At 43.8% G+C, this 26,211-nt stretch overlaps 1 protein-coding gene across 1 annotated transcript in view; it reads right to left on the bottom strand.

Annotated features, from left to right (window-relative positions):
* Positions 1-6,339: 6,339 nt before the first annotated feature.
* Positions 6,340-26,211, bottom strand: part of LOC109990181 (Krueppel-like factor 7) — a 38,579-nt gene continuing 18,707 nt past the window's right edge. Inside the window, exons 2-4 of the mRNA XM_020642193.2 lie at positions 21,920-22,538; positions 14,614-14,737; positions 6,340-10,673 (exon numbers count right to left, since the gene is read on the bottom strand). Coding sequence (XP_020497849.2) covers positions 10,622-10,673; positions 14,614-14,737; positions 21,920-22,538 — 795 coding nt within the window. The 3' untranslated portion in view covers positions 6,340-10,621. The remainder of the gene's footprint in view (positions 10,674-14,613; positions 14,738-21,919; positions 22,539-26,211) is intronic.

The following is a 26,211-nucleotide window of genomic DNA, read 5'->3' as shown; positions in this document are numbered from 1 at the left end:
CACTCTGTTTGCTCCACAGCCGGTTGTAAAGAGCAAATATCGAGGAGATCTCAGCGACTCCGAGGCTGCGTTTTTATAGCCGAGACGCTCGCTCTCCGAGATGCACTTGGAGGGGCTAATCCCGCTCTCCAAGGAGAGAGGTAGGTATTGGCTTTGATGATAGAAATGGATTAAACAGATTACATTAAAGGCCAGTCTAATTGAACCGATCTATCCTGATTCTGCCGCTGTAAGATAAATGATGAGAAGGCCAGATAGTATATATAGGTCGTGTGTTTGTGCGCCCGGCTCTGGGTTTGTGTGTTGTGTGGACATTCGCAGGCCTGGCTGAAAAACACAGCTAACGCCCTCGCCTCTTATGGAGAACAGTCCTGCTGTATGAAAGAAAAAATGAATTGGGAAATATTTCAGCGATTCATACAAAGCAATCATGCGATCTGCACTTCTGCTTTTTATTTAAGGGTCATTTCAAATCATTTCTTCTTGGAAATGAAACACTTTAGGATATAGACGTATGCTCAAAAACAGTTCCGTATTAGTGCTTGTAAAAACCTTAAAACTGATGCTCGACACAAACAGAGCTAATGCACTCATGCAGCTGACATAATCAAGCTAGGGCCCGGTGTGATGGTAACTTTCACTTTTTTCATTTTGATAGGAATAAAAAAAAAGAACTCAATCAATCGTAAAATCTGGTTAATCTCTGAGAAAACTGAATGCACTCAACTCAACCATTTATTCAATTAGCTTAGCATTCAGTGAGTTTTCAGCTGTTATAAAGGAATTCTTAAAAAGGGCAGAGGATGCTTTATACTCACTGAATGTAGCCTTATTTAATGTTAGCAAGGCAGTTCTACCGACCTGCCACAGTGGCCAAAAATAATGAAAAAAAAAAAAGCAAGGGTCAAGTTGGGTTTCATGATTTAAATGGATTCTAAAAGTCTAATTGTATGCTTTGGGAAATGGTTATGGGTATATAAATTTAGAGTTAATGGGCTGCAACATGTAAAACCACCAATACCCTTTAAGCACAGCTAATGAACGACTGCACCAAATGAATGCCATTAGTCCCAGTTTTATTGGAGACTTTTCAGTTTCAGAGTGTGGACCAAATGCTTTTTCAAACGTGAAGAAATGAGGAAGAACGATCAAATACTAAGTCACTGAAGAATAGCATTGTGAAAGGCTCAAAGAAGTCTGCGGCAGCACATTCTGGTAAATGTCTTCTTTTCCAAGAACACTGAAACATGCGCTCTAAGTCTTTTGTTACCTTTTGGATCATTAGCTGTGTGTGTGTGTGTGTGTGTGTGTGTGTGTTAGTGTGTGTGTACCTGTCCTTCTGTAGGCAGGCTCGTTATTGACGATGTCCAGTTGAAGCTAGCGTGATGGGGTGACCTTTCCCTCCAACCTTGTTACCAACGTGAACCTCGTTAAGCAGGACTGTTTAATTAGCAGTGGAGCGGCAATCAGGGCGGAGTCGGGGACCTCTGTGGTCATAGACACGGATCAATGGTCTTCAGGGAGCCTCAGCACTCAGCAACAGGGGACCTTCACAAACATGAGCATGCAGTGTTGTGATGCATGCGTACACATACATATAAGAGACATGATGGAATAAAGCAGCTGTTTAACTGGGTCTCTGGTGGATTTCTAGTGAATAGCTGTCAAGCATTGGACAGATAGGGTCATATCAATGATAGGGAATGACAAGCAGGAAAGGAGCCACAGGTCAGATTCGGACATCGGCGGCCCGCTTTGAAGACTATAGCCCCCATACATGGGGCGATCAAACTAACCATTGGGCTACCGGCACCCCCTGCTAAGACTTTCTGGGGAAAAAAACAGGAACCAATGCCTGGCTTCCAGACTTGCCATTGTTTATAGTCCAACTAGCAAGTTAAGATGCAAGAATTGAGTTGGGGTTTGAAATACAGTGTCAACGATCAGATTGTTATCTGCATAGAGATGGTTCTGGATTGCATGATGAGCACTGTTGTCTGCTCCTTTGTTTCTCCCCAATATATGTTTTTTTTTTTTTTTTTTGTGTGGGCAATCCAAAAAGAAGCTATGAGAATGATACTACTCAAACTACACACCAACACTAAAACACTTCCAACATCAAAAATCGCTTCCTGTAGAGATTCATTTATGTGCAAGATCATGAGCTTTGAATAATGCACAAGAACATTGTCATAACTGAGCCTGGGTTTGAATTGTAAGTGTCAGTGTTCAGCCCTATTTTCAGAGGAGATAATGGGAAGAGTGTCTACACGCTTTTGGTCTTATACTGAAGTTTTTCTGCCAGCTTTTACAGATGAAATGCCACCAAGGATCCTTTATCCTATCCTCCTTTCCCCCATAATATCAGAAAACACCTCTGCAAGACTAATATCCCGCTCTTATTAAAAACCATGTGCAGAGGCACACTGATAAAAACAGTCTCACCCTGGTTGACATGCACACAATCTTCATTCAGAGCACATGCAAATCCACACACTCTCAAAAGTGTGCAAACACACGCATGTTAAAACATGCACACAAATACACAAACACTCAGGCGAAGAAACGCGAGTCGGGAGCCAGAAGACGCCACACACCTGGTGAGATCCAAGAGAAAGTGAGAGGCACAAAAAAAAGAGCTGAACGCTCAGGTCTGTTGATCTATTTTTACTGCAGAGCAGGGGGCAGAGAGAGAGAGAGAGAGAGAGAGAGAGAGAGAGAGAGAGAGAGAGAGAGAGAGGGATTCGTGCATAATGCATGGCCCTGTAGAGCAGCAGTGGCTTTCACACTGCTGCTCTCTCACCGGGCTTCCAGGTGTCTGTGCTGTCTGTCAAACAGGCAGCGTAGAGAACAGCCAGGTGCTCTCACACGGCGCTCTCGTTGATCTCTCCTGGAGCACGAGACCACCAGCATATCCAGCTTCTCGTTCGCTCCGAAAAACACAGGATCTCAGCCGTAGTTCCATTGAAAATGTTTCTCTGAAGTGTAAGAGAATTCAGGAGCTGGAGGGGGAAACAAGCACACATGCTTATTAATATATTTTCGCAACTTTTGGAGTGGGAGAACACATGAGAAACTGGTTTGAATCTATGACAATTGCACACAACTTTTTAAGGGTTTTGCAATTGTTTCCTTTTTTGGGGTTATTCCAACTTAATTCATGAATTGCAGAACTCCTTGCATAAATTGTTTTGTGAAATGCAGAATTTATTTCCAGAGTTCAAAATTACACTACGGTTAAACTTCAGCTCTGGAGGGAGGTACACACAATCCATTAACTAGTGGACCATTCATCTGAAATCAAACCCAATAACTGGATGAAACATAGTAAAAGTCAAGATTTGGATCTGTTATTGGGCCCTAAGTGCTTTTTATGGGAATTTTGTCTCATTCGATTGAGCTGGATCTTATCGTTTCAATCTTTTTCAACAGCCAATTTATAAACAAATGGAGTTTACTTTGGTATTTATTGAAATATGCTTAAAGTGCTTACAATAAACCGAGATGATTGTTTGTCTTATTTCTTTGATTCCACTGTTAGAAATTTCAGGGTTGCATTCTTGGAAGATGTAAGAATGATAGTACACTCTTACAACACACAAGAAGTGGATCTGGATTGGGAAAAGGCCATCAGAGCATTCCTAAAGGGGGTTGGGTTGCTGCTGGGCATTACAAGGAGGCAGACTAATGAAAGCTTGATGAGGATGCTTCTCTGAATCCAGCAGCATGATTAGGCTTTAATTACCGAGGGCCGCCTCGACATATTCCCTATAATTGGAAATACCTAAGCACTTGGTTGCTCGTGGCATGAAACCAAAGAATCCATGGTTCACAACCCTTTGTAGGACAAGCCTCAATCACGTTTTAGCCTTTTAGCTGCGCTGCGGACGGATAGCAACAGGAGATTGTGCGCCGTTTTGGATTGAAGCTTGTCTTTCGGTAGATTAGCTGCTATGTAATCTGAGTAAGGGGTTCCTGTTATCACCCGGGTTAGCAGCAGATTGTAAGCGTGGAATAAGATATTGTGAGGAAGGCTTTAAACTTGTAGTGCTGCTTCCAAGTACGCTGGCATCCCCACATTGCCAGATGTGACAATAACATCCCTCTAAGACTGCCAAACGCCTACAAGACACCCACAGGCATTGGCAGCTCCCTTGGTGAAATCTTCTGTTGCACAACCACAAGAAGAAAGAAAAAAAAGGGGGGGGCCCTTATGTAGTGCCGTGGTAAATGAATCACTCCCTCGCCTGAAGAATCCCGCTTTCTTCCATTACAGTCGCCGCGATTCAGCGCCGTCGCACCATTTGTACCGTCCTTCAATGGTGCGAGCTGCGGCTCAATCACTGTATGGAAAAGAAAGGCAACATTTCTGAAATGTGCACAGGTGTTTGAGAGTTGAATGGCGAAGCAGAGACAGTAGACGATTCAAGGGGAAGAGGATTCGCCTGCAGGGTGCAAACAATAAAACAGAATATTGAAGAAGTCTCAAAAAAAAAAGAGTCTCAAATCTGGCATTTTCTGCTCCCATAAAATGTTGTATTTTCTTTTAGATGAGACTCAAGGTTAAAAAATAATCTTAAATCTAGCTTTTGATGGGAAAAAAAATGCATTGCTGTCACCCATAAATGAAAAAAACAGTATTAAGTCCTTTGAATAATAGCCAAAATCTAAATGCCATACATACATGCTTAGAATAATGTAACAAGATAACATCAGGGGATGTTTTAATCCCATTATCCGACATGATTTACATAGATGCTATCTTCTGATGTTAAATGAATGGGAACAACAGAGCTGACATGGTGACTGAGTACATGTAAGCAAGCATTCAACAGTCGTGTTTATCAACCCGGCTTTTCTATTATTCAGATTATTCTGCTTGGGATCCTCCGGTGTAATTAGCTGGGAAACAAATCCACCTCTTTCCGCAGTGTGTCTGCGCATTGATTCACCAGCTGTCAAGTGCTGTTAGAAGGGAAGAAAACGTGAAACATGTGCATGGTGAGGTTTGACTTTGTTTTTTTTAGAGCTTAATGTGTGGCCTGACTCAGTTTGGAGATATAAATATGACAAACGCTGGAATTTCATTAGACTCATCTGTGCATACCGTTAATGTCTCCAGAGAAATATGTCGTTTTGTTAATCTATACCTTCTCTTGTTCTTGCACCGCCATGCGCGTTACATCCTTGATTGAACTGGAAAAATCTCTTGTTGCCAGCATTTAGCTCTTCAGTTCCTGAGTACAGCCTCACACTAACATTTCTGTCTAATTTGGACTACAGGAGACTAAGTCATTGCCTGCAACAATGCATCATGATGCATGACCCCACTTTTGTGAATGTGTGTGTTAACCTTTCTGAATATGTGACCATGTGGTCCCTCCTCAGCTGAAACACATTAAGACCATTTAGCTCGGCTGTGAACTCACATATAGCTCCATTTCCGTCACACGGGGGGGGAAATGACGATAGGAAAGCGTTCGTGGGACGTGTGACCTTTATTGAAAAATGACTCCATCGTCTCTAATTTCATAACGTTTATGTGGGATTGACGCAGTACGTGTAGTTAGGTAGATAATATGGGCCTGTCTGTAATTACAGATAAAAGAACATTAAGTTCGACAGATACATGTAAGCTTCTTGATGAGGGTGCCCATTTCAATTAGGGCGCATTAAATGAAACAAAAAACCTTATGGGAGTTTCTCACCGCCAGACCCGAGGAGAATTAATACACTGCATAGGGCCATTTACCAGGGAGTAATTACTCCCTAATTAGCCATTAGTTATTCGATTAGCCTTTTATCAGCTAGTCATGGTCAAAAGGCAGGAATAGCGGATAAGTCATCACCTTGGTTGGTAGCAGATGTAATTAACATGCCGTGGCTCCCTCAGAGAGAGGCTACGAGAGAGCGCGCTCAGCCAAAGTGAAGGTATTCTGGCCCATTTCCTGAGTTTGATCAAAAGGAACGATAAATCAGAGGCTTTTTAAAGATCTTCCAGGGGAGGTTTGCTGCAAATAGCAGAAAAAGGGAGGGCGTAAATTAATTTTCTGCCCACTGTGACCCAGTGGGGATGCAAATTTTAACTAAAACATGCAGCAAAGCTAAAGCAGCACATCCCTAAAAAGTGCCTGGACCGTGAGGGGGAAGAAAAAAGCAAAGGGGTATGTAAATGTACCCCTAAACCCTCATTGTTCCAAAACTGAATGGGGCTGTGATTGAGACTCGATAAGAAATCAGGAAGTATTCCGGGAGGAGATGAGTGATTAGGTGCATATTGTTGCCGCATGAAACCGCCATTAACAGACCGGCCAAGAACAATGAAGACTCCATGCCAAACTGCTTCTACCATTTATTACACGTAATTACATTCTTAAATAAAAACGATTCACCGAACAGTTCCTTGCATAGAGATATTACAATACCAATTTAAAAAAGGAATTATGAAACAAACCAGTAACAAAAATAAATCTTTCTCATTTTTATCCATAATAAAGAACATTATCGTACCCATACATCATAATATACAAATGATAAATTTGAAACACTTTGTACAGCGAAAGAAAAGGAGAAAGACAACGGATGGAAAAGGTGGGGAAGGGAAGCGAGGGGAAGAGGAAGGGGGAGTCGGACAGTTGAAAGGGATCATATCTGAGAAAATGGAGGTGGTGGAGGGGCGGGGGAAGCGGAGGGGGAGGTGGGTTTTTTTTTTTTTTTTTTTGCGACGGTGAGGGAATGCTGGTAGAAAAAGGGGGTGCGTTTGATATGAAATTCAGACCTGGTGGAAACAGAGGTGGTGTCACACATAGTAATGCATGCCCCCTCCCCACCCCTCTCACTCTCTCTGCTGAGAGCGAAGCTGCAGTCTGGATCTCTAGACTCTCACAAGATGGCATGAAAAATGGTGAAAAACACACAAGGAGAACGGAGTGCGAGTGTGTATTCGGAAGTACCTTCAAGTGTTTGTGTGAACTGAGTATGTGTGTGTGCATGAATGTGTATGTGTGTTTTTTGCATGAATGCGTGTGTTCGGGGAGTGTGTGCATGCATGTACAGTAGCGTGTGTATGTGTTTGCATGTCTGTAGTGTGTGTAAAATATGTACCATGTATGCAGGAATGTGTATATTTGTGCTAAAAACAGCTACTATACAGACTTTGTGATCAGTGTTTCATCACCCGGGGGTCATCGTGAGAAGTGTAGTGTACAAGCGGACAGAAAAAACATCAGATATGCAAGTGGTTTTTCCAAAAAATTCAGAGTGCAAATACAAACAGACAAAGAACACACAGGCACAGCAGAATTGACAATCATTCATTAAGATGACACAGAAGTGAACCGCATCCTCGGAGACTACATGAAACAACCTTTCCAGCAAACACATTCACATTTGATATCCCAGTTTTCCAGCTCCCGGCAAGAGAAGAAGTGTGTGTTGATGTCAAGTCCGGATTTTCAAACTGCCTGTCATTTGATTTATTCACATGTCTTGGCTTCTTAAAGTCTCAATGAACGTGAGAAACAACAACACATTCTGTGTTTTCAGTCCAAGACCCTCAGCTGTTTGTGATCGGTACAGAACATGAACAAAAAAAACTGCACATTCCCACACATTCGCAAGCATTCGGTTGAACAGGAGAGTGCCCCGTTTAAATACTGACGCACACAAGTAGAGCTGCCATTGATGATACAAATTTAACCCATGGGTTAAACTGCTGTCCTTCATTTTATCTTCCAACTGGAGAGTCTGACTTAGCAGGAAAACCAAAGCCTGCTTTTGACATTCTTGTCTGAACTTGATATTTCAAATAAAACCAAATCTGATTTTTTCACCAGTATGTTCACCAGAATGCTCGCCAATAGACTGACTTTAAGTCAAGCCAACAAGCAAGACTGACTGCTAGCATTGACAGTATTGATAGCATTGGTATCATTGATCGTCTTTTGGCTGCAACCTGGATCATACGACATTTTCATGAAAGAAAAAAAAGTTGTTCAAACTTGCACCAATTGGTTTCTATTATGGTCCTGTCTTTGCAAGTGAAGGCCTGTCGCTAGATGTTGAACATAAAAGGGACCATTGCTTGTTTGCAAGTTAAGTGGGAAAGAGTTGATATTTATGCAGGGGATGATACAGATTCTACTTCCAGAGCTGCAGACAGATCATGACTAGATATGATTGAGCTGGGCTGCATTCATACCCGAAATTGAAATGCGCCTCTGGTACACAGAGAGAAATCAATTCTGTGTCTCCCTTGCCAAAAAAGCAGACTGCTGTGTGCCTCACTTTGCCTCAAAGTATTAAAAAGTCTTGTTAAATAAAGAATAAACACCCCAACACAGTTGTTCCCAAAAGACTTCTCAAGAATCCTGACAATCTACTTTTGTCCGAGCTGCCTTATTTGGATTTGTGTGCGCATGGGTTGAGTCATCCAAAAGCCTTTTCTGATGGTGTACTGAAAACATGAAACTCGACTAGTTTATGCTTCTTTGCTCTATCGGAAAAGAGTTGGCTCATTAAGGACAAGGTTAATTCCAGTTTTGCCAGGAGTGTATGAATGTGTATCGTGTGTGTGGGTTTCACTCCACAGCAGTTTCATGAGCTGATGGGGCAGTTATCACTGCTGACTGAGCAGATCTGTTCCTCCCTGTACCCATTTCAGCCACCCACTGGAAATCTGCACTCATGACCTCGAGCTGGTCCAGAACGACCGGTAAAATGTCAAAAGCTACAAGCTGTGACTTGCTAGTTATTCCAAGTCCAACAATTCATTTCTAATGTGAAAAGAGACCACTGAATGAACACAAATGGTGTCTGGTATGATCTAATCAACCTCTCTCAAGTGTTTTCATTGGCCTGGCAACATGTACAGACTAACAACAGATACATTCACATTGATTTGCTCAAAGAAGAGCCATCCAATTGATTGAATTTGTCAAATAATTCTTCCTTCAAGTCCTTCTGTGTCCAGCAGGGCAGAAATCTGCATTCAGACATGCATGATGGTCAGGAAGTCAGCAGGAATGTTCTTGGATGTGCATAGGGCCCGATTAGGAGAGGTTTTGAATGCTGCTTTTCTCTGTGATTAAGTCTGAGAGATGTGAAATTTGAAGAGATCTGCATGGTTGGTGTGAACAGGGCAAAGCCCTCCTCAACCGAGTGGCTAGTTTGGTGCCAATCACTCTCAAAGGCCAAAGAGATCATTTCAGGCATCCACAGTAGACACGTGTGTTTTTTTTTTTTTGGCTGCATCTATTCCCAATGTGTTCTTCAAAATGGTCCTCTCAATTGTCTGTTTTGAACAAATAGGAGAATCTTTTCTTAGAAACGATATAGCCTTTATCATACATAGTGATCTTGGTTGCGTTCGGTGTGCTATCGCAGTCAGCTAGCTGCTTCAACTTGTGCATGTGGCTGTCCACACTTATATGGCATGTGAAAGCCAACGTTTGATGAGTCCCGAATTGTCAATGGGGCATTTTTACAAAAAGTTTGCAAAGAGTCAATTGTGCAACAGTTCTTGACGTCAAATCATACGAGCAAAGATCCTGGAGAGGAGGAAACAATCCTCGGAGCCATCTAGCATCTCTCGGTTTCAGCTGACATTCTAGGAAATGAACAGTCCGTCCCAGAGTAGATTAGTTAGCCTCATCCAGCGCTAACCCCTGGATGATGTTCATAAAGCAAGCCAGTCCTCTGGATGACCTCCATCAGTCTTTAGAGTACATCAGTGCAACGCATTCCCATCTTGGAGCATTGGGCAAATCCAATCCAACGCTCCGTTCAAACAAGTGCTCCAATGCAATCGAACCAGGAGGTTTTATAAATGGATCCAGTTGACAGATTTGACAGAGGTCAGATGAAAAAATGTCAAATTATTATCTGTCCATTGTTAGATAATAAACCCTTCGACAAATTGGAAAGGCCGCGGCACCTTTGAGGAAGAGAAAGCCATCTCTCTTGCTTGCTTGCTCTTCCTGGTAGATGATGCTGTTCGGCTGCTGTTTGAGACGATCTCTCCTCGTCAACTCAAGATTCTACGCACAGCAAATCTTGAATATACAAACAGCTGCGATGCTGAAGGTGCACTGAAATTGCGGTACAACTTGTCTAGTTGGGCGTTGGTGAGCTTGCTGGTACTTTGAGTGCTGCTGCGTGAACAGGGCTGACATTTGAAAAGTGTTCTAGCAAGGGACGCTTACAAAGGCTGCGATGACAACTACAACAAAGAGCTGCCAACTACAGGCACGTGGTCCACCATTCAGTGCGTGACATCCCGTCTGAGATGCATACGAAGGGTGGGATGGAGCATCTGGAACGTCCAGGCCAAAACGACAGGCGTTTGCAAGGTGGTGACGTGTCACTGCGGAATCATGGACCAACTGGTCATGCACAGATTGACCGAGCCATTTTGGACCAGTCTGTTTGTGTTTGTAGTCAGCGTCCCTGTGTGGTGCCTCTTTCCCAAGTCCTGTTGTTTTTTTTAAAATCCATCACCTATAGTCACTCTCTCTTAGATCCATGGTGTAATTTTACTGCAGATGATGCTCCCTCTTCCTTCCACTCCGCCTCCATCTCCTTCCCCTCTCTCTTCCACTCCCGCTGACCTCTCTCAAATCCCTCAGATGTGCCTCTTCATGTGTAGCGCCAAGTGATCCGACCGCGAGAAACACCTGCAACCAAAGACAGAGAGAGAAAACAGAGAGCAGCTTGTTAGCTCGTTGCCAATGCGGGGGGAAAGAAGAAGTTTGTTTTGCCGATTGAGCTAAATGTTGCTGTTAGCTAGTGAGTGCTGAGCCACTAATGCACACGCAATTAGTATATGTGTAACTAATTCATAATCAGCATTTTCAGCAGCACTCCTAATGACTTCAGCTGTGCCATGAATAACTAGAGAGCCCGCAGATGGATCTGTTGAAATAGTGCGGAGGGGGGCGGGAGGGGGAGGCGGAATAAAAAAGCAGCACACTGAAACATGTGCTGGAAAACGATAGCTAAATTAGATGAATCGAAGCCTCTCATCTGAAATCAGGCTTGCAGAACTGCTGGGGCAAAGCTGCAAGAGTGGAACATGAAATCACCCTGGAAGTACACGGGCCTTTTTCTTTTCTTCTTCCAGCGAGGGTGTTAAAAGAGGTTGATTATTTCAACTTGATTGCCAAAAATTGACATAATGTATGATTTCAGCTGCTTACATAAAGACGCAGCCTTTCCAAGGAGACCTACTTTTTCATCACGACTACTGGATCAACAGTGATTCTACTGCGTGTTGCTGAACTAATACTACAGCGACATTCCCCAAGAGGAGTGTTTTCTTTTAGGTAATTGGGAGCTGCGTGTTCTGGTGATTAGTGTGTTGGGAAATATTTGAGTAGGATACTTGTTTTTCTAGTTTACCAAAGGGGCTCAATTTAATACACTTTGGCAGGAAAACGAAACGGTACAAATTGCTGCCAAATTGCTGCAATTTCTGAACGTTCCTCAACGTTTTTTTTGATACCAGGCCAGGAAATATGTTGGACCTGATGGTAAGTTGAGCTCAACAAGTGCAGAGTGTGTCCATGAAGTGTTGCTGATTTGCCAAAATGTAAAGACATAACAGGCCAAAAATGTTTGTTGTAGTGAAATGTGGCCCTCAAAAAAACACTTTGAACTTGCATGTAATTGCAGAATAAGCCTTGCCTTACATTTCCATTTTTTCAATGAACAATGCCTCTTGATACAGTTTAAAATGGACACAAATAAGGGACCATTCAAATCAATGAGACAAAAAAAAATGCCATTCTTTAACCAGCAACACCAACAATTTATCAGAATCAGAAATTCTTTATTATTCCCCAGGGTGAGCATTGGTCGTTATGGTTGCTGGTTCACACAATATAGGGAATGTATAAAAGAGAAAAAACCAAGAAGTACAAGAAAGAGTGTTGAAGAAATTAAGCTGAGTACCAAGCTCATGACATTAACCAACGACCAATTGTACAACCTGAGAGTTAAAAAACGGGGACTGAAGAAAATGTATACACAGGGCTCAGTGGTAGAGTCGGTCGTCTCTCAGCCGGAAGGTCAGGGGTTCAATCCCCTGCTCCTGCAGCCACATGTCCGACTAATCTTTTTTACAATGAGTTATTCTACTCATATTTTAAAAAAACAATCCCCTCTGGTAATCAAAAAGGGCGTTTAAATATGACTTCCCTTTTCACTTCTGCAACTGTTGATTTTTTGTGACACCGGTTTCAAATTGGCTCTTTCCACTGAGACAGAGGCAACTGTCTAAGATGTCAACATGAATCAGTGTTTGGCCAAGAGGGGGAGTAGCACTGTGATGAGCCACCAGTCATCTGTCTTACTGTCGCACCTGCATGTGTATCTTTGTGTGTGTGTGTGTGTGTGTGCGCGCATCGCTGCTTTAACGCGCACGCCAACAAACACACGGTGACATCACATGAATGGGCTCAGGAGACGAGCAGAGGAGTTTTTTCTGTGTGTGTGTGTGTCACTGTGGGAGAGTGTGTGTGCGCTCGGAGAGACAGATGGTAAAGTATGAGTCACGACTCGGGGGCACGGCACCAGCTGGCACACCGTGGGTCTGTCTCCCCCCCCCCCCCCCCCCAACCACCACCACCCTCAATCTTCCAGCCCGTCTTCTCTGTCTCCCCTGTTTCCCCTCTTCCTTCATCTCAGCAGGGTGGATGTTTTTGTGTGTGTGTGCGATGGGCTGGAGGGGTTGGGCCCCTTGTGACACATGACAGAGGTGGGCCCGAATTAGGGATGTGCCTGCAGGGGAAGAGGCGGGGGGGCTGGTATTTTGGGGTTGGGGGAGATACTGTATTTACTGTCTGTCCAGCTGAGACCTGATTAAGTTGACACTGTCTTGCCCTCTGCTCCCTCACACACACACACTCATAGACATACACACACATGCATGAGCGACCAAGACGCACACTCTTTCATACACATTAAGCAAAAGTACCCCAGGTGACGGGGGATTTCTTTTAGTTCTTTCATAATGAACACATCCATGATTAAAGAAACTTAAAGGTGCAGTGAAAAGAGTTTTGAGAATATAAAATAAAACGTATCTTCTTTCAGAACTACAGATTTTGCAGTTTAATACCTCATCCAGATTCTCACCCGGGGCCCCTTGCCCTAAACACCATGGAAGCTCCTGCAGACAATATTGCTCCGAGATCCCCGAGGTGTCAGCGAGGGGCCCGATCACAGATCACAGGGTGTAATTAAAACAGGAGTAAAGATTTTTGTGTCGGAGTCGAGCTCGATCTTTTTGCAGCTAGTAATGGCCACTGTGTGTTTGATGATTCTGTCAGCGGGGCCACGTTTAGGCAGCACAGCAAATTAACTTTTCTTTTTTTTTTTTTTTTTTTTTTTTTTTGCTGTGGTTCATAATTAAACAGGAGCCGGGGCGACTAATTAAGAAGCAGAGTGGTGGGCAGATGACATCACATCCAGTCTTCAAAGTGACACCTCTGTGTACAATTAAGGGGGACATTTTCTTGTTTGTTGGACGGTAAACAAGAAAGGGCAAACGATCTGAAAACTCTTGAATAACAACACTGCTGGGGTCGGAAAAAAAAGAGCCCGAATCATCACCCAATCGAGTGACACATGACGTCTTTGAGGACACTCGGGTCTCTGATCACAGGGATCAGACCAGGACTCACCAGGTTTACAGGAAAGTCCCTCCAATCAGCGTTATGGGTGTTACAGAGTTTAAGGATCATTTGTGAAATGACACTATAGAAACTACAATACTGAACCCGTACTTCAAATGGTGAAAAACTACCAAACAGTCCAAGAAGTGAAAACATGTACATATTTTTCTAAAACTTAGGAATAACTTCAGAAATAACTATTTCATGTGTGTTCAAATTCCCTATTTGTATGTTGAATGTTTGTGATTTTTAGCCAAATTTGATGAAGGTTCAAATGTTTTGTCATTTTTTTTCAATACCACTACAGAATTTCAGTCCTTTTTTCAGCTATAATAAGTTACCGACCTCCATAAAACTTTAGCCAGGGCGGCACAGATTCTAGGGATATGATACGTCTGAAGTTACGCAAAGAAATGACATCACAAGAAGCCAAAATACCAGCCTGTACACTTTTGTGGTAAGGGTTAAAACGCAGTGCTTCAGATTAATATTCAATACCAGTGAAGTGTGATGGTGCTAATGGCTCCTACAGTCATTTAACACCTCTGTCCCAAAGTGGAAACAGCCTCCAAATCAAGGCCATGCAACACCATGTGAGAGGGAGGCACTATTAATATGCAGCGCAGGGTTTAATGTGGGTATAAAGCTTTGGATTCCCATTGAAACTCAGAGCAGGTTTGGTCTTGCATGTGTTGCAGAGGAGCGCACATTAGTAATCCTGCCAGCACACTTTTAAACTGGGTCAGTACCAAACAGGATCGGGTGTGTTACCAGCATCTTGTAGCGCTGTTTTACTAAACCAAACTGTGTACAAAACACAATGGAGGGAACACAGGGCCTGCTGTGCTCGTGGAAGTACTTCAAATAACCCCTCGGAAAAGTGGAAGAAAAAAACATATAAGGGAGAGGGGAGAGGGGGCTGAGATGTGTTTTGACAGACCTGTCACAGTGGTTGCACTTAAAAGGCTTGGCGCCGGTGTGTTTGCGGTAGTGCCTCGTCAGCTCGTCGCTCCGGGCGAATCGCCACTCGCAGCCCTCCCACGAGCACTTGTACGGCTTCTCACCTGGGGGAGGGAAAGAAAAAACATGCATAAGCACCTGTTTTCATCGCTCATCCTGCAATCACACGCTTGTTTGGACGCAGACAAACCGCTGTGGTTACCGACGTGGAACCAGGAATTACAAATATTTTGACTCTTGAGCTGATATATTTAAGCACAGTTTTGAGGTCTACCTGTGGAAAAGTGTTACCATTTCACAGGAGTTTAGGTTCTTTTTTTTTTTTTTTTTTTTTTAAAGGGGCTGGAAAGAGAGAAAGGCTGTGATGGAGAAGCTCCCACTGGTCTCCCATCCTGCTGAACACGCAGAAGAGGAGTGGAGAAGTGGAGCGAGAGAAGAAGTGGAGAGGAGGAGGATTGAGGAAGGAGGGGGAGGAGGGATTAGAGGCAAGGTGGATGAGAGAAGAGGAGGTGAGATGAGACCAGGAGATGAGGGGGGGAGTGGAGTAGGAGAGAAGTGTTGCAGAAGTGGATTAAGGCAGAAGAGGAGGAGGAGGAGGATGGGGTTGGTGATAATTAGGCCAGTCACACGGCATAATGGCGAGGAAGCCACAATCTGCCAGCTGCGTCCAGTTTTTTTTTTTTCCCCAAACATGTCACCTGCATCAGTCACATCCCATCTGGACCAACGCAGTCACACTGACCAGCTCTGCATTAGTGGTCTCGCCACCAAAAATGGGCTTGATTTGTTGAATGTGATTATCAAAAAAGAAAGGAGGCAAAAAAAATCAATGGATGAACTGCTTTGTGAAGATTGAGGAGAGTTTTCAGGGTATCTGGTGTCTTTATCTGGAACCAGCTGGTGGAGAAAGTCGCCAATTGTGTGAAGATTTGGTCACAGAGAAAAATCAATAATGCTTACAGTACTTTGGTGTTCCAATTAAAAGGTACATTTCTGTCCTTTTCAGGGGGTTAAATGCCACTTCTATGACCTGGAAATTCACAGCAAAGATCTCCTTAAATGCACACACCGAGGCGAATGTGAAAATGATACACATCTTCCCCAACGCGTGACCCTCAGACGCACTTTCTATTAAATATGCTCGCTGAGCAGCCATGTTACAGTGCACTCCATTAACGCGAGTCATGTATGGCTCTGACGGTGAGAAGCAGAGGTGCGTGAGGTGACAGCCGCGGAGAGGTGATAAATGAACAAGTGAGAAAGGGATGACCTGCAGTCGTGGAAAATGCTCAGAAACAGCACTAATGAAAACAAATTGATGACACTGCTGTTACTGTGATTATTTCTCACAGTTTAACATGTTAACCGCACAATTCTAGTGTCAAGTACATGCGTTTACCCGTATGTGTGACAGGGATATGATGCAGGTGAAGTTTCATGCTTTTGGTTTTAACCCCCAGGAATTAGTCATCTCCCGTCCTACTCACCATGCATGTCCCCCTTTTCCCCCTACTTATCTGTCTTTATTAAATAAACAAAGTTTCCCATTCCAATGGGTTTATTTGACAACAGCACAAAGATCTGGTGATAAACAAACTCAACCATGATTTACTCATTGAATTTATGTACGAGTTCCTTATATACGTGAAGTGATATGGGTTGGAAGATCCAGGAATTAGCCAAGCCACCCTTTCTCCTTAAACTTCATTATTTTTGTAGAAAATTAGACCATGACAAATTAAATGTTCTTAATTAATTTCCCAATGAGTAAATAAAAGGTTAAGTTTATGTGCTTTTGGTTTAGAGTCCCAGGAATTAGTCTTATCCATGCATGCCCTCCCTCACTGTGGATACTTTATACTGCCTTACTTTCTAGAAACACAGAGCAGCAGGTCTGGGCCATCCCGGTCTGGCCAATGAAATTCCCTGGAGGCAAGGATGCCTGAATGTGTTGCCTAGCAACCTGAGCGAGGGGGAGGAGTGTATGTATGTGTGTGTGTGTGTGTGAGAGAGAGAGGGGGGGGGGGTGCGTTGAAACATGAGGAGGCAGTAGTCAGTGCAGCTGGCTGGATCTGGCAACGGCACGCTGCCATGCCACCGGCCAATTACCTAGCACGCTGGCGGAGTACGGAGGCAGTTGCCTAGCGACGGTAACCGTAGAGCGGTGCGGGGCAAGAGGAGGGAGGAAGGGAGGGAGGGGTGAGGGTAGTAGTGGTTGTGGTGGTAGTAGTGGTAATGCAGGAGGAGAGAGCAGCTCGGGGAGGGGAGGGGGGCAGTGGGAGACCGGAGCCTGAAGCAGTACAAAACCACTCAGCTACCGACTCCTCCAACGATATGCTGTCCCCCGTTGCCTAGCAACAACCCCCCCCCTCCCTCCCTCCCTCCCAACTTCCTTCTCCACTCTGCTCTCCCTTAAGATGCCCCTCATGCGAACAGGCAAGCAAAGCAGGTGCACGTTTGCCTTCTCGAGCATTCCCACAGAAATCCGACGAGAAGGGGAACTTTAAAACATCACAGTGTTACAAACTGTCTGATTGATTGGCAGTTTGAAATGTCAATCATTATCCTAATCCCTGGGATTAGTGCGAACTCTGCTACATAATCTGATTATGCTCTGTTACTTCTGGATTACTTTGCCTGTTAAACACATAATGTAGATTATGAAGCTAAGTGGATTATTTCTGCTGATTTAAAAGAATCCTATCTGGACAGTGCTGTTGTTGAATACTGTTCTTTTGCAGCATTATTTCATTAAGCCTCCATTAGCGTCACTCATTTAAGGCCAAAATGGTGCTTATTTCCTTTAAAAATGTTTTTCAAATAAGCAAGCGCATGTCTCTCAACTGTTATCTGATACCTCCATGTTTCCTGAGTCACTGTAATCCCATTACTTAAAATCTATGACTTCCGAATGCTCTCACAAACACTGGCGCGCACACATCTGCACACACTCGCTCCAGCCACTCAGGTGCCAGTGTTGAAGTTAATTGCATTCCCTCCATTAGCTGGAGCTGAAGCAGGGCATCCGGGTCTCGGAGGTCATTAGAGAGGCTCTCAGAGAACGCTTTATAGCATCCGACCCGCAACTAGCGCTGCCGGCGCGGAGATGAGGGGAAAGAGAAAGGGAAAGAGAAACAGGTTAAGAGGAAAAGATGAAAGATGCAGGAGCTGATGGGGGTCTTTGTCTGTTACAGACGTACAGCTTTTAAAAACAAGAGAACATTTTTTGAGCATTATTAATCACTGTATAATCATTGACAGTAATTACTCTTATAATATCTAACTTTCTTAATTAATCAATGTCTTATTAAGATTTTTGTCTGAGAAAGTTGATTTTGACAGCTGCTGTCAACCATCACAGATTAATCCACCCCAGCTGTTGCTGATTTACACTAATGCTCTCAGTCAGCAATACAGCAAAAAAAAATATTAGCTAATTGCTAACTCTGCTTGTGCGTGTACATTCAAATTATTATGACTTATAAAAGGCATATCTGTGTAAGCTTACATTTCTCAATACATTTGTATCCAGATTTACTTTAAATTACAAAATAATATGCAGTTCATTCAATATGTAGACACGTTGACATCTCAAATGTGCCAAAACCATGGGCTTTAAATTCAGCACCTTCAGCCATAAAGTGTCAATCAGTGTTGACAATATGTTTTTCTTATTCTATGAAGACCTCAAGTCCAGGCCAGAATCGATAGAAAACAAGTGCAATATTGGTCCGGAAAATTTGCAGTTACACATTTCCCTCAAAAAGTTGCTTAAAGAGAGAGTTGAGAAACAGCAGAGCAATAAAAGATGGTGAGAGAGAAGCATACAGAGACAGACGCGTTATGAAAGACTGATATGGAACGAGAGGGAGGGAAAGTGTAGGATAACAGACGGAGCGAGAGAGCGAGGCAGACGAGGAACAGAGGGAAGAGAAGGATAGAGAGAGAGAGAGAGAAGGCAGAATAACCCGACAGTCCTCGTGTTTTACCCGTTCTCTCACCCTGCCCAAAATCTAATTGTACCATTCCTTATCTTCCATAAGCCTATTCACAAAAAGCTCTACAGGGCACTGTCATTTCAACTCAGCCCGTCTAATTCCAGATTAAATCGTAGCCTTTTCTCCGTCGGTAATTTATGGAAATAACAACTAAGAAAAAGAGGATTTGAGTAATGACATCTTTAAACTTGTCAGGATAATGGCTCAGTGAATGGGGGAGCCTGTGGCACTGCTGTCTCTTTTCTGAAGAGGGTCGCTCTTACTGTACCTCCCCCGTTCCTGTCTTCTGTCTTCCTCTACTCTTTGTTTCACATCACTCTCTTCCTCCTCTCCTGCTTTTCTCTCCAGCTCTTGTCGTTTTTTTTTCTTTCTTTTGTTATCTTTTGTCGACATTTCCCCCTATTATCATTCTACCTTCCTGGGTTGAATAGCTAGACAGATGTTCTATGAGTAGATGCTTTAATCAAAAGTATCTTATGTGACAATGATAAGCATAGGGGGAGGGAGCTCCTGAAGACTCTTAGCCCTTTAAGGTGTTAAATGCAACATTAAGTGACATTAAAGTGCTAAAATATAAAATTTTAACAGTTAATCGGATTCTCAAAGGAAGCATATAGTCCTTGATGATCGCAGATAGAACAGAAAAGAAAATTCACAGTACATTGGACAAAATGTCTCATATAAGGATGCCATCTTTGGATCATGAAAATGACAATTTCTGACATTTGATACAATGATTATTTTCTTAATAATTGTGCAAAAAAATCAAGTAGAAAGAGAGAGAAAATCAGTCTTAGAGTCTATAAAACTACTCGCACCTCTGTGACTCTTAGGCTAAATTGTGCTTTGAGCTAATTGCTAACATTAGCATGCTAACAGGCTACCAATGACAATCTAACATGCTCATATCCAATGACACAATTTGCCATGTGAACCAATCTTAGGCTTTGCAATTAATATTTGCATATTAGCTCAAAGTACAGCTGACGCTAATGGGAATGGAGGCCGCTGTGCATTTATTAGTCAAAAACCAAAGTTTACGCCATTACTGACATTTTCTGGAAGCCTTTAAGACCGTAAAAGTTATTAGGATTCATTTAGAAGGGAATATGATGATTAGTACCAAATGTAATTGTTCTTCTTCCAAAAGTTGTTGGGATATTGAAGTTTGGATAAAAGTGGTTGAGGAACAAAAAAGCCTACATTCATATTCATAGAGCAATGTTGCTAGCATGGCTTAAAGTCATTACTCCCTGCCAGGAATTAAGTTTTCTTCTTTTAAGGTTTATATAAATTTCCTCAGAAAAGATAGCACACAAATGTCTCACATACTTAGCATCAACACTCATTGTCCTGCTTTTTTATTCATCTCAGTTTCAATACAAATCCAAATAGCCAATATGATAATTGAGATGCTTGTATGGATATTGTGATCGGACAGCAACAGTTGCAATTGTCTACCAGAGCTGGCCCAGTTGGCATGGAGTCCGAACACAAGGGTTGCAGACAAGCCACACTGGGGAAATCAATGCTTGCATGTCTGTGCCCTTTGTTCCAGTCACGCTGATGCCTAAACCTGTGGTGTGCTTCATAGAGAGTGTGATCACACATACAGATTGCTTTGCTCATTCTTCACATACAATAGCTGACAAGATGACTTTATTTATATCCTCGTCCATGGAATAAAAGTGGGCCAGGGCTTGCTAAGAAGTCATGTTTGTCTTCTGAATGGGCCAGTTTTGGTGATCCGTCAACCATTTAGTTTAGGGATTTATATAATGGGCAGGAGATAATCTCATTTGAGTCACTTTAACTTCATTTAGCATGATGGACGCTGTTTGCTGTAAGTCCACAGCTTAAAGCACATAAAGAAACAGCTGTCCAGTCTGCTGTCCACCGTACATTTCATTTGATAGTCAAAGCCCTCCATGCATGACCAATGCCTACCTAAGAGTTGATATATTCATCTAATTTTACCCCTGATCGCCTCTTTCAGACGAAGAAGGCGCCCAACATTTTCAGCCCAATTATTAGAACAGAACACATTCTTCACACCTTCCCCAACAGACCAAAAAGGAAACACCTTAGAGTTCAAATCAACACCCCTATAATTCGTTTGGTGTGAACGAGACCCGGAGGCAAAGGGCCGCTGAACCCTAACCTTGCGAATTAATAACAGCAAACACAGATGCTCAGCAACAATTTTCCTTTTCCCTTTCCCCCCACTATCAGAATAACCATGCAGATGGTCCCCCGTATGGTCTGCCCACTAAGATTATTATACACCATTACACTGGAAATATATTTTCTTGCTCTTAATCCTATTACCACCTTTGCAAAAACCTCCAACCTCAGATTGAGAACCACTGACCTAGACTTACAGAATGCATAGAGGACGGGGGGGGGGAGAGAGTTTGAAATAAACCGGGGAAATGGCAGCCTATCCAGGTCAATCCATCCATCACTGCGCAGTTACTCAGACGGAGGACAGCTCCCCGACAGGGGTCTGAGTGGTTTGGGATTGAGATGGAAGAGCGGGAGAGTTATAGCTCCTGAACCCTCCCCCATTCCTTCTTGAGAAGAACCTTGACAAGGAGGACCTGTCCTGGTTCACCACAGAGACTTACTTTTGACTAAAATAAGAGGGTTAGGGTGCATTTTCCTAAAATACCATCTTTTCAAACTTAACAGGGATATTTCCATGGGAGTGTCTTTTCAATGATTACATGGGTGTTTTTCCTTGACCCTTCTTTCAGCTCAATTGTAATTTCTTATGTGTTCTAAGAATTTTAGACATTACTGAAAACTGCCATCATTTCATGGGTCCTCTGCAGAAAGAAATCTTTACGTTCATCTTCCCTCGTAGACAAAAAGAGTCATGAATGCTCTTTCACTTCTATCCTTTCTGTTTCTATGTTCACCAAATACACTTATGCCCACGTCGTCTTCAGCATGGAAGAGTCATTTAGTTTCAGGATTGAGCCTTTTAAGCCTGTCACCAACAATGAGTGTCCATCAGTTTTATAACCAGCCTGGGTATCAAGTGGCTACCTCTGGTAAGAGTGGTGTCCCCAGAGATGCCTTACTGAAAGTCGCATAAGGTCACTCAGCTTTATACTTTCAGAAAATTGACTTAAATGCATTTCTAGCATACAGATTTACACATATTAATTTAGCCTATTTTTGACATTACCTACTGGGGCCTACTATTTCTTATAAAAGTTCATATTCTTACTGCTACGACTACAAGAAATACGCCTTTCTTTCCTCAAACTCCTAATGCCTCACCTGTATGTGTCCTCTGATGGGCCTTTAGGTGGGAGCTCTTGGTGTACACCTTCCTACAGCCATTGAATTGACAACGGTGAATCCTCTTCTTGTTCTCAGGTAGCTCCCCAACCCCAATCACACATGCAGCCCCCTCCTCTTCATCCTTCATCCGGACAGGAAGTGCATGTGCTGCAACCAGCCTTGCCGCGCTAAGCCCAACCTTCCTGGCCACCAGCTTCAGGGTTAGCGTCCCATCAGCTGATGCCGTCAGCGTCTGGTTGGGTTTGACAAGATGCCTGCCCAGCTCTGGCGACGACGGGGGTGTCAGGGAAGTGACAGCGCTCAGCTGGGCATGGTGGACGCCTTCCATCCCTTCAACATTTTCCAACTTGGGTTTGAGGTCTCTTTTCATTGCGGGTGTGGAGGGGAAATTCTTACGTGTTGGGCAAAGGACCACCGGATGGGGGCTTGGGGGCTCAGAGTGGGTGGGAAGGCTGGGGAGAAGTGCGTCTGTCAGCTCTTCCTCGCCGTCCTCCTTCAGGTAGGCCGGTGTTAAAAGGCCATCCAGGTCTTGGTCGAAGAGCTCTGAAAGACGCTTGGGCTCAGTCTGCAGATAGCGCTCCAATTCTAGGCAGGTCTGCAAGAGAGAAAGTGGAAAAATAGCCTCAATTTAAACTCAATTCAGTCAAGTTCACGCATTTGGGCATCTGCTCTGAAAACGCCCATCCACACTCTCAAATCCCACTTGACAATTTCAACAGCCATCAGATCATTGGATATGCCTTTACACGCTGTGGAGAGAAAATCTGCATGGTGCCATCCACTCACCCAGACAGGCACCTTAGCTGCTCTGCCAGCTGTCACATGCGCACAGGCACTGATAGCCACCCAGACAGCCAGGATTACCTGGCAGCTCCAGCAAGACGCCTGATTACACACTGATTGATTGCAACCGCTGTAGCGCGGAACGAAAGTGAGCCGAGTGGATATCAGGAGGCGAAGTCCTAAACTGTACAGAACTCCTATCAAACAACATTTTATAGAGCTTTGACAAGCCATGTGTGCACCGGCTTCCTCTGAGCCAAGATAGGAAGATTTATTCAGCTGTAGTTATGCTCTGCTTCATCCCTATTACTCCAAACACCTCTCCCCGTGGAGGGCAAATAAAAGGCTACATCCCCGATTTGTGCGCACTGGCATTCTGAGAAGTCTATTACTTTGCAACAAGCTGGCCAGGTTTCGAGAGGAGAGCCGGCGAGGGGAAAGAGACGCTCCATGTCCAAGGATGAAGCTATTATGTGTGAATGGACGGCGCCAGTTTGATCCCAGGGATCGCTGTGTTATCGCTTGTATCCGCTAACCTGTTTTGACAGCTGAGATGGAGGCTAGCAGCTCCACTGGGCGCGTGCTACTCGCCACTTCATTTGTGTGTAAATAGGCACTGACAGACGGAGTAGCTAGTTCCATTATCAGGAATAAGGTTGTGCAGACTGAACACATCAGAGACATTTACTATCTTACAACCCCCCCCCCCCCCCCCCAGTTCCCTTGTTTGCACCTTCTAAAAATAAAACCACACCTTTTCATTCTTCTTTTTGGGAGGGGGGTGTCTGTTGCCAAGGGAGTGTGATTGCTCCTCTAAGTTGTCTCCTTCCAGGAACAGAAAAGGATTTGGAGTTTTTCTGCATACTGACATGAAATAAAAAAGCAGATCGAGACCACATCTAGAGTGAGAAGTGAAGATAGCGCGCCTTGCCTCCTCCCATCACTGCACGCCTACGTGCTTTTTTTTTTCTTTTTTTTATCTGTGATGCTTTGAAATAGAACTTCTTTCATGGGCTACGTGAGAGGTCTCTACTGTTTCCTTGATGGCTGCAGTCAGTGAAATAATTGTGACGGTTCTTTCATTCCTTATTTTGTCTCTCAGAACACAATTAAGTATTGGAGCCGTGAAGACGTGATAAAGGGAACGCATCTGAAGCGTGTGAGGTGTAGTGGTTTTAGGAGTGAAAACAAAACCTCCTACCCCCACCATGCTCTCTTACTCACTCATTTTCACCATTACCCTTCTCCTTGTGCCTCACCCTCTATCGATTCCCCCAAAACACCATTTTCTTTCCACCATGTCCCCCCTTTTTCTCTCATTGTTGTCTCCTCCACTCCCAAGGTGAGCACTAATTATCCGCTAAAACCAGCCGGTTAAAGGGGACTTTATTCAGCAAAACGCTTAGGACTGCAAACCAAGGTGAGTGAGTTTGTGTGTGTGTGTGTGTGTGTGTGTGTATGTGTGTGTGTGTGTGTGTGTGTGTGTGCGCAGCAGAGATAGTTCAAGAGAGCGGAAAAGAGGATAGAAGAGGATAAGTGAGAAGGGGGGCTGAGTGGAAGGTGAAGAAGAAGGAGGAGGGGGAGTGATGGAGGGACAAGGTGAAGGAGGCAAGGGAGGGAGAATGAAGGTGTTGACTTCATTTTCTCCGCGGGGGGGTGAATCCTTTTTGGAAGTGTGACATTTGCCATAACAGGATCTTGTCAGCGGGCAAGCCACGGGCCACACGCACACACACATCCACAGAAAAGGGTTCGTGCACTCTAAATGTTAGGTTGCGACCCGCGGCGATGCGGCAGGATGCCTACAGTGACGCATACTGTACTTGTAAGTGTGTGTGCATGCAGAAATGTGGGCCGTTTGACAAGGTAAGAAGGATGAAAAAGGCTGCAGGTGAGGCGGTGGCAGGTAAGACCGGCTTATTGCGCCGCTTTTCTTTCCATCCATCTTTCTGATTCTTTTCTCCCATCACTCCATCCCCCTCCCTTCCACCCCTGCACTCCCCCCCCCCCCCCCCCCCCCCCAGGTGGTGACATTAACATTGTAAGGGAGAAGGTCATGCAGTTGATCAGCGGCTCCTTGTGTGGAGGCATGTGGGTGTCTGTACTGTATGAGGCCGCATGTAATTATGCTAGTTTGGGTGTGTGTGCATGTGCGAGTCGCATAATTAAGCTGCTCTGTGTGTTATTATGCAGCTCTTGTGTGTGTGTGTGTGTGTGTGTGTGTGTGTGTGTGTGTGTGTGTGTGTGTGTGTGAGAATGTGTGAACACCTACGCACATGCATAAACATGCCTATTTGTCTCGTGGCCTAAAGTGAACATGCAACTTGCTTGTGTTTTTTTTTTTTTTTTTTTTGTGTGTATGTGTGGGCAAAGGAATCAAGAGCCAAAAGCAGCCAACAATAGCCAAGATAAAGGAGCCCTCATGGCTCGCTCCAGCTCTGCTTGGACAAGCGCCGATCTGGAGAGCCAACATCACTTGGCGCAACATAAAGCCAGGGTCCATTTCCTAAAAGGCTTTTGGGATGATTCCTTCATGCGAGCCAGGATAAGCTGCGACGATCCAATGGCTGTCCCAGCAGCTCTACCTCCACCTCCAATCTGGAGGAAAAGCGCTTTGGTGGTCGGGTGACCTGGGACAGTCCATAATGATCACATTTCTAATGAAAAATGAAGGGGGGGGGGGGAATCACGAATCAATAACCTTTATTCACAGCAGACTTTTTGACTTGTCATAGTGAGAAAAGAAAAGGCGCTAATGAGGTTGTTAATAACATTAGCAGTTCAATAAGCAGCGTGACAGCAGGCAGTGTGACAATGAGCCATCATACACAATACCAGACCCTTAACTGACAACGCGAAATGGAACCCCGTCATTACTAATGTAGGACTTTCCAATTGTCTGCCATGAAAAAGATCAACCGAGGAATGTTCTATGACGCCTATTTCAACCTTTTTCCTCTCATTACAAGTTGCTCTGGAGGTTATGTAATATCTCCTGTAATTGGTTGGGCAGGGAAAGGTTACAGCTAATAAGGTCAGAGTTGAAAGTGATTGTAGCGCGTGCAGCGGTGTTGTGTAAGATCTCGGGAAAATAAGTAGAACTGCTACTAGAAGGTGTTGCTTCTTTTGTAACCATCGTGTTTCCTTGCATCGAAATGCATCAAAATGTATTCTCACTGTAGGGGGCTGCAACCGATGATCTGATCCCACAGTCAAAAAAAAAAAAAAAAAAAAAAAAAGCAGCAATTTGTCGTATCTGAGAACCTGGAACAGAGAAATGTAGACATTTCCCTTAATAATTTACAGAACTAAATCATCAAACTGCTTCCATACATTCGAAAGGTTCATTGTTTTGTTTTCTTGCCATGTGCACTCGAATGTTAATAACAGTTTTAAATGGCAGCTCTAAATTGCAGAGATAATTACAAAATCTATTTCAGCTGTGGCTTTTTTCACTACTAGCCCTCAAGAATGCCACAAATAAA

This window comes from Labrus bergylta, chromosome 24 (assembly GCF_963930695.1).
Source record: "Labrus bergylta chromosome 24, fLabBer1.1, whole genome shotgun sequence".
Taxonomy (NCBI): domain Eukaryota; kingdom Metazoa; phylum Chordata; class Actinopteri; order Labriformes; family Labridae; genus Labrus; species Labrus bergylta.
This window is presented reverse-complemented; position numbering and strand designations above follow the sequence as displayed.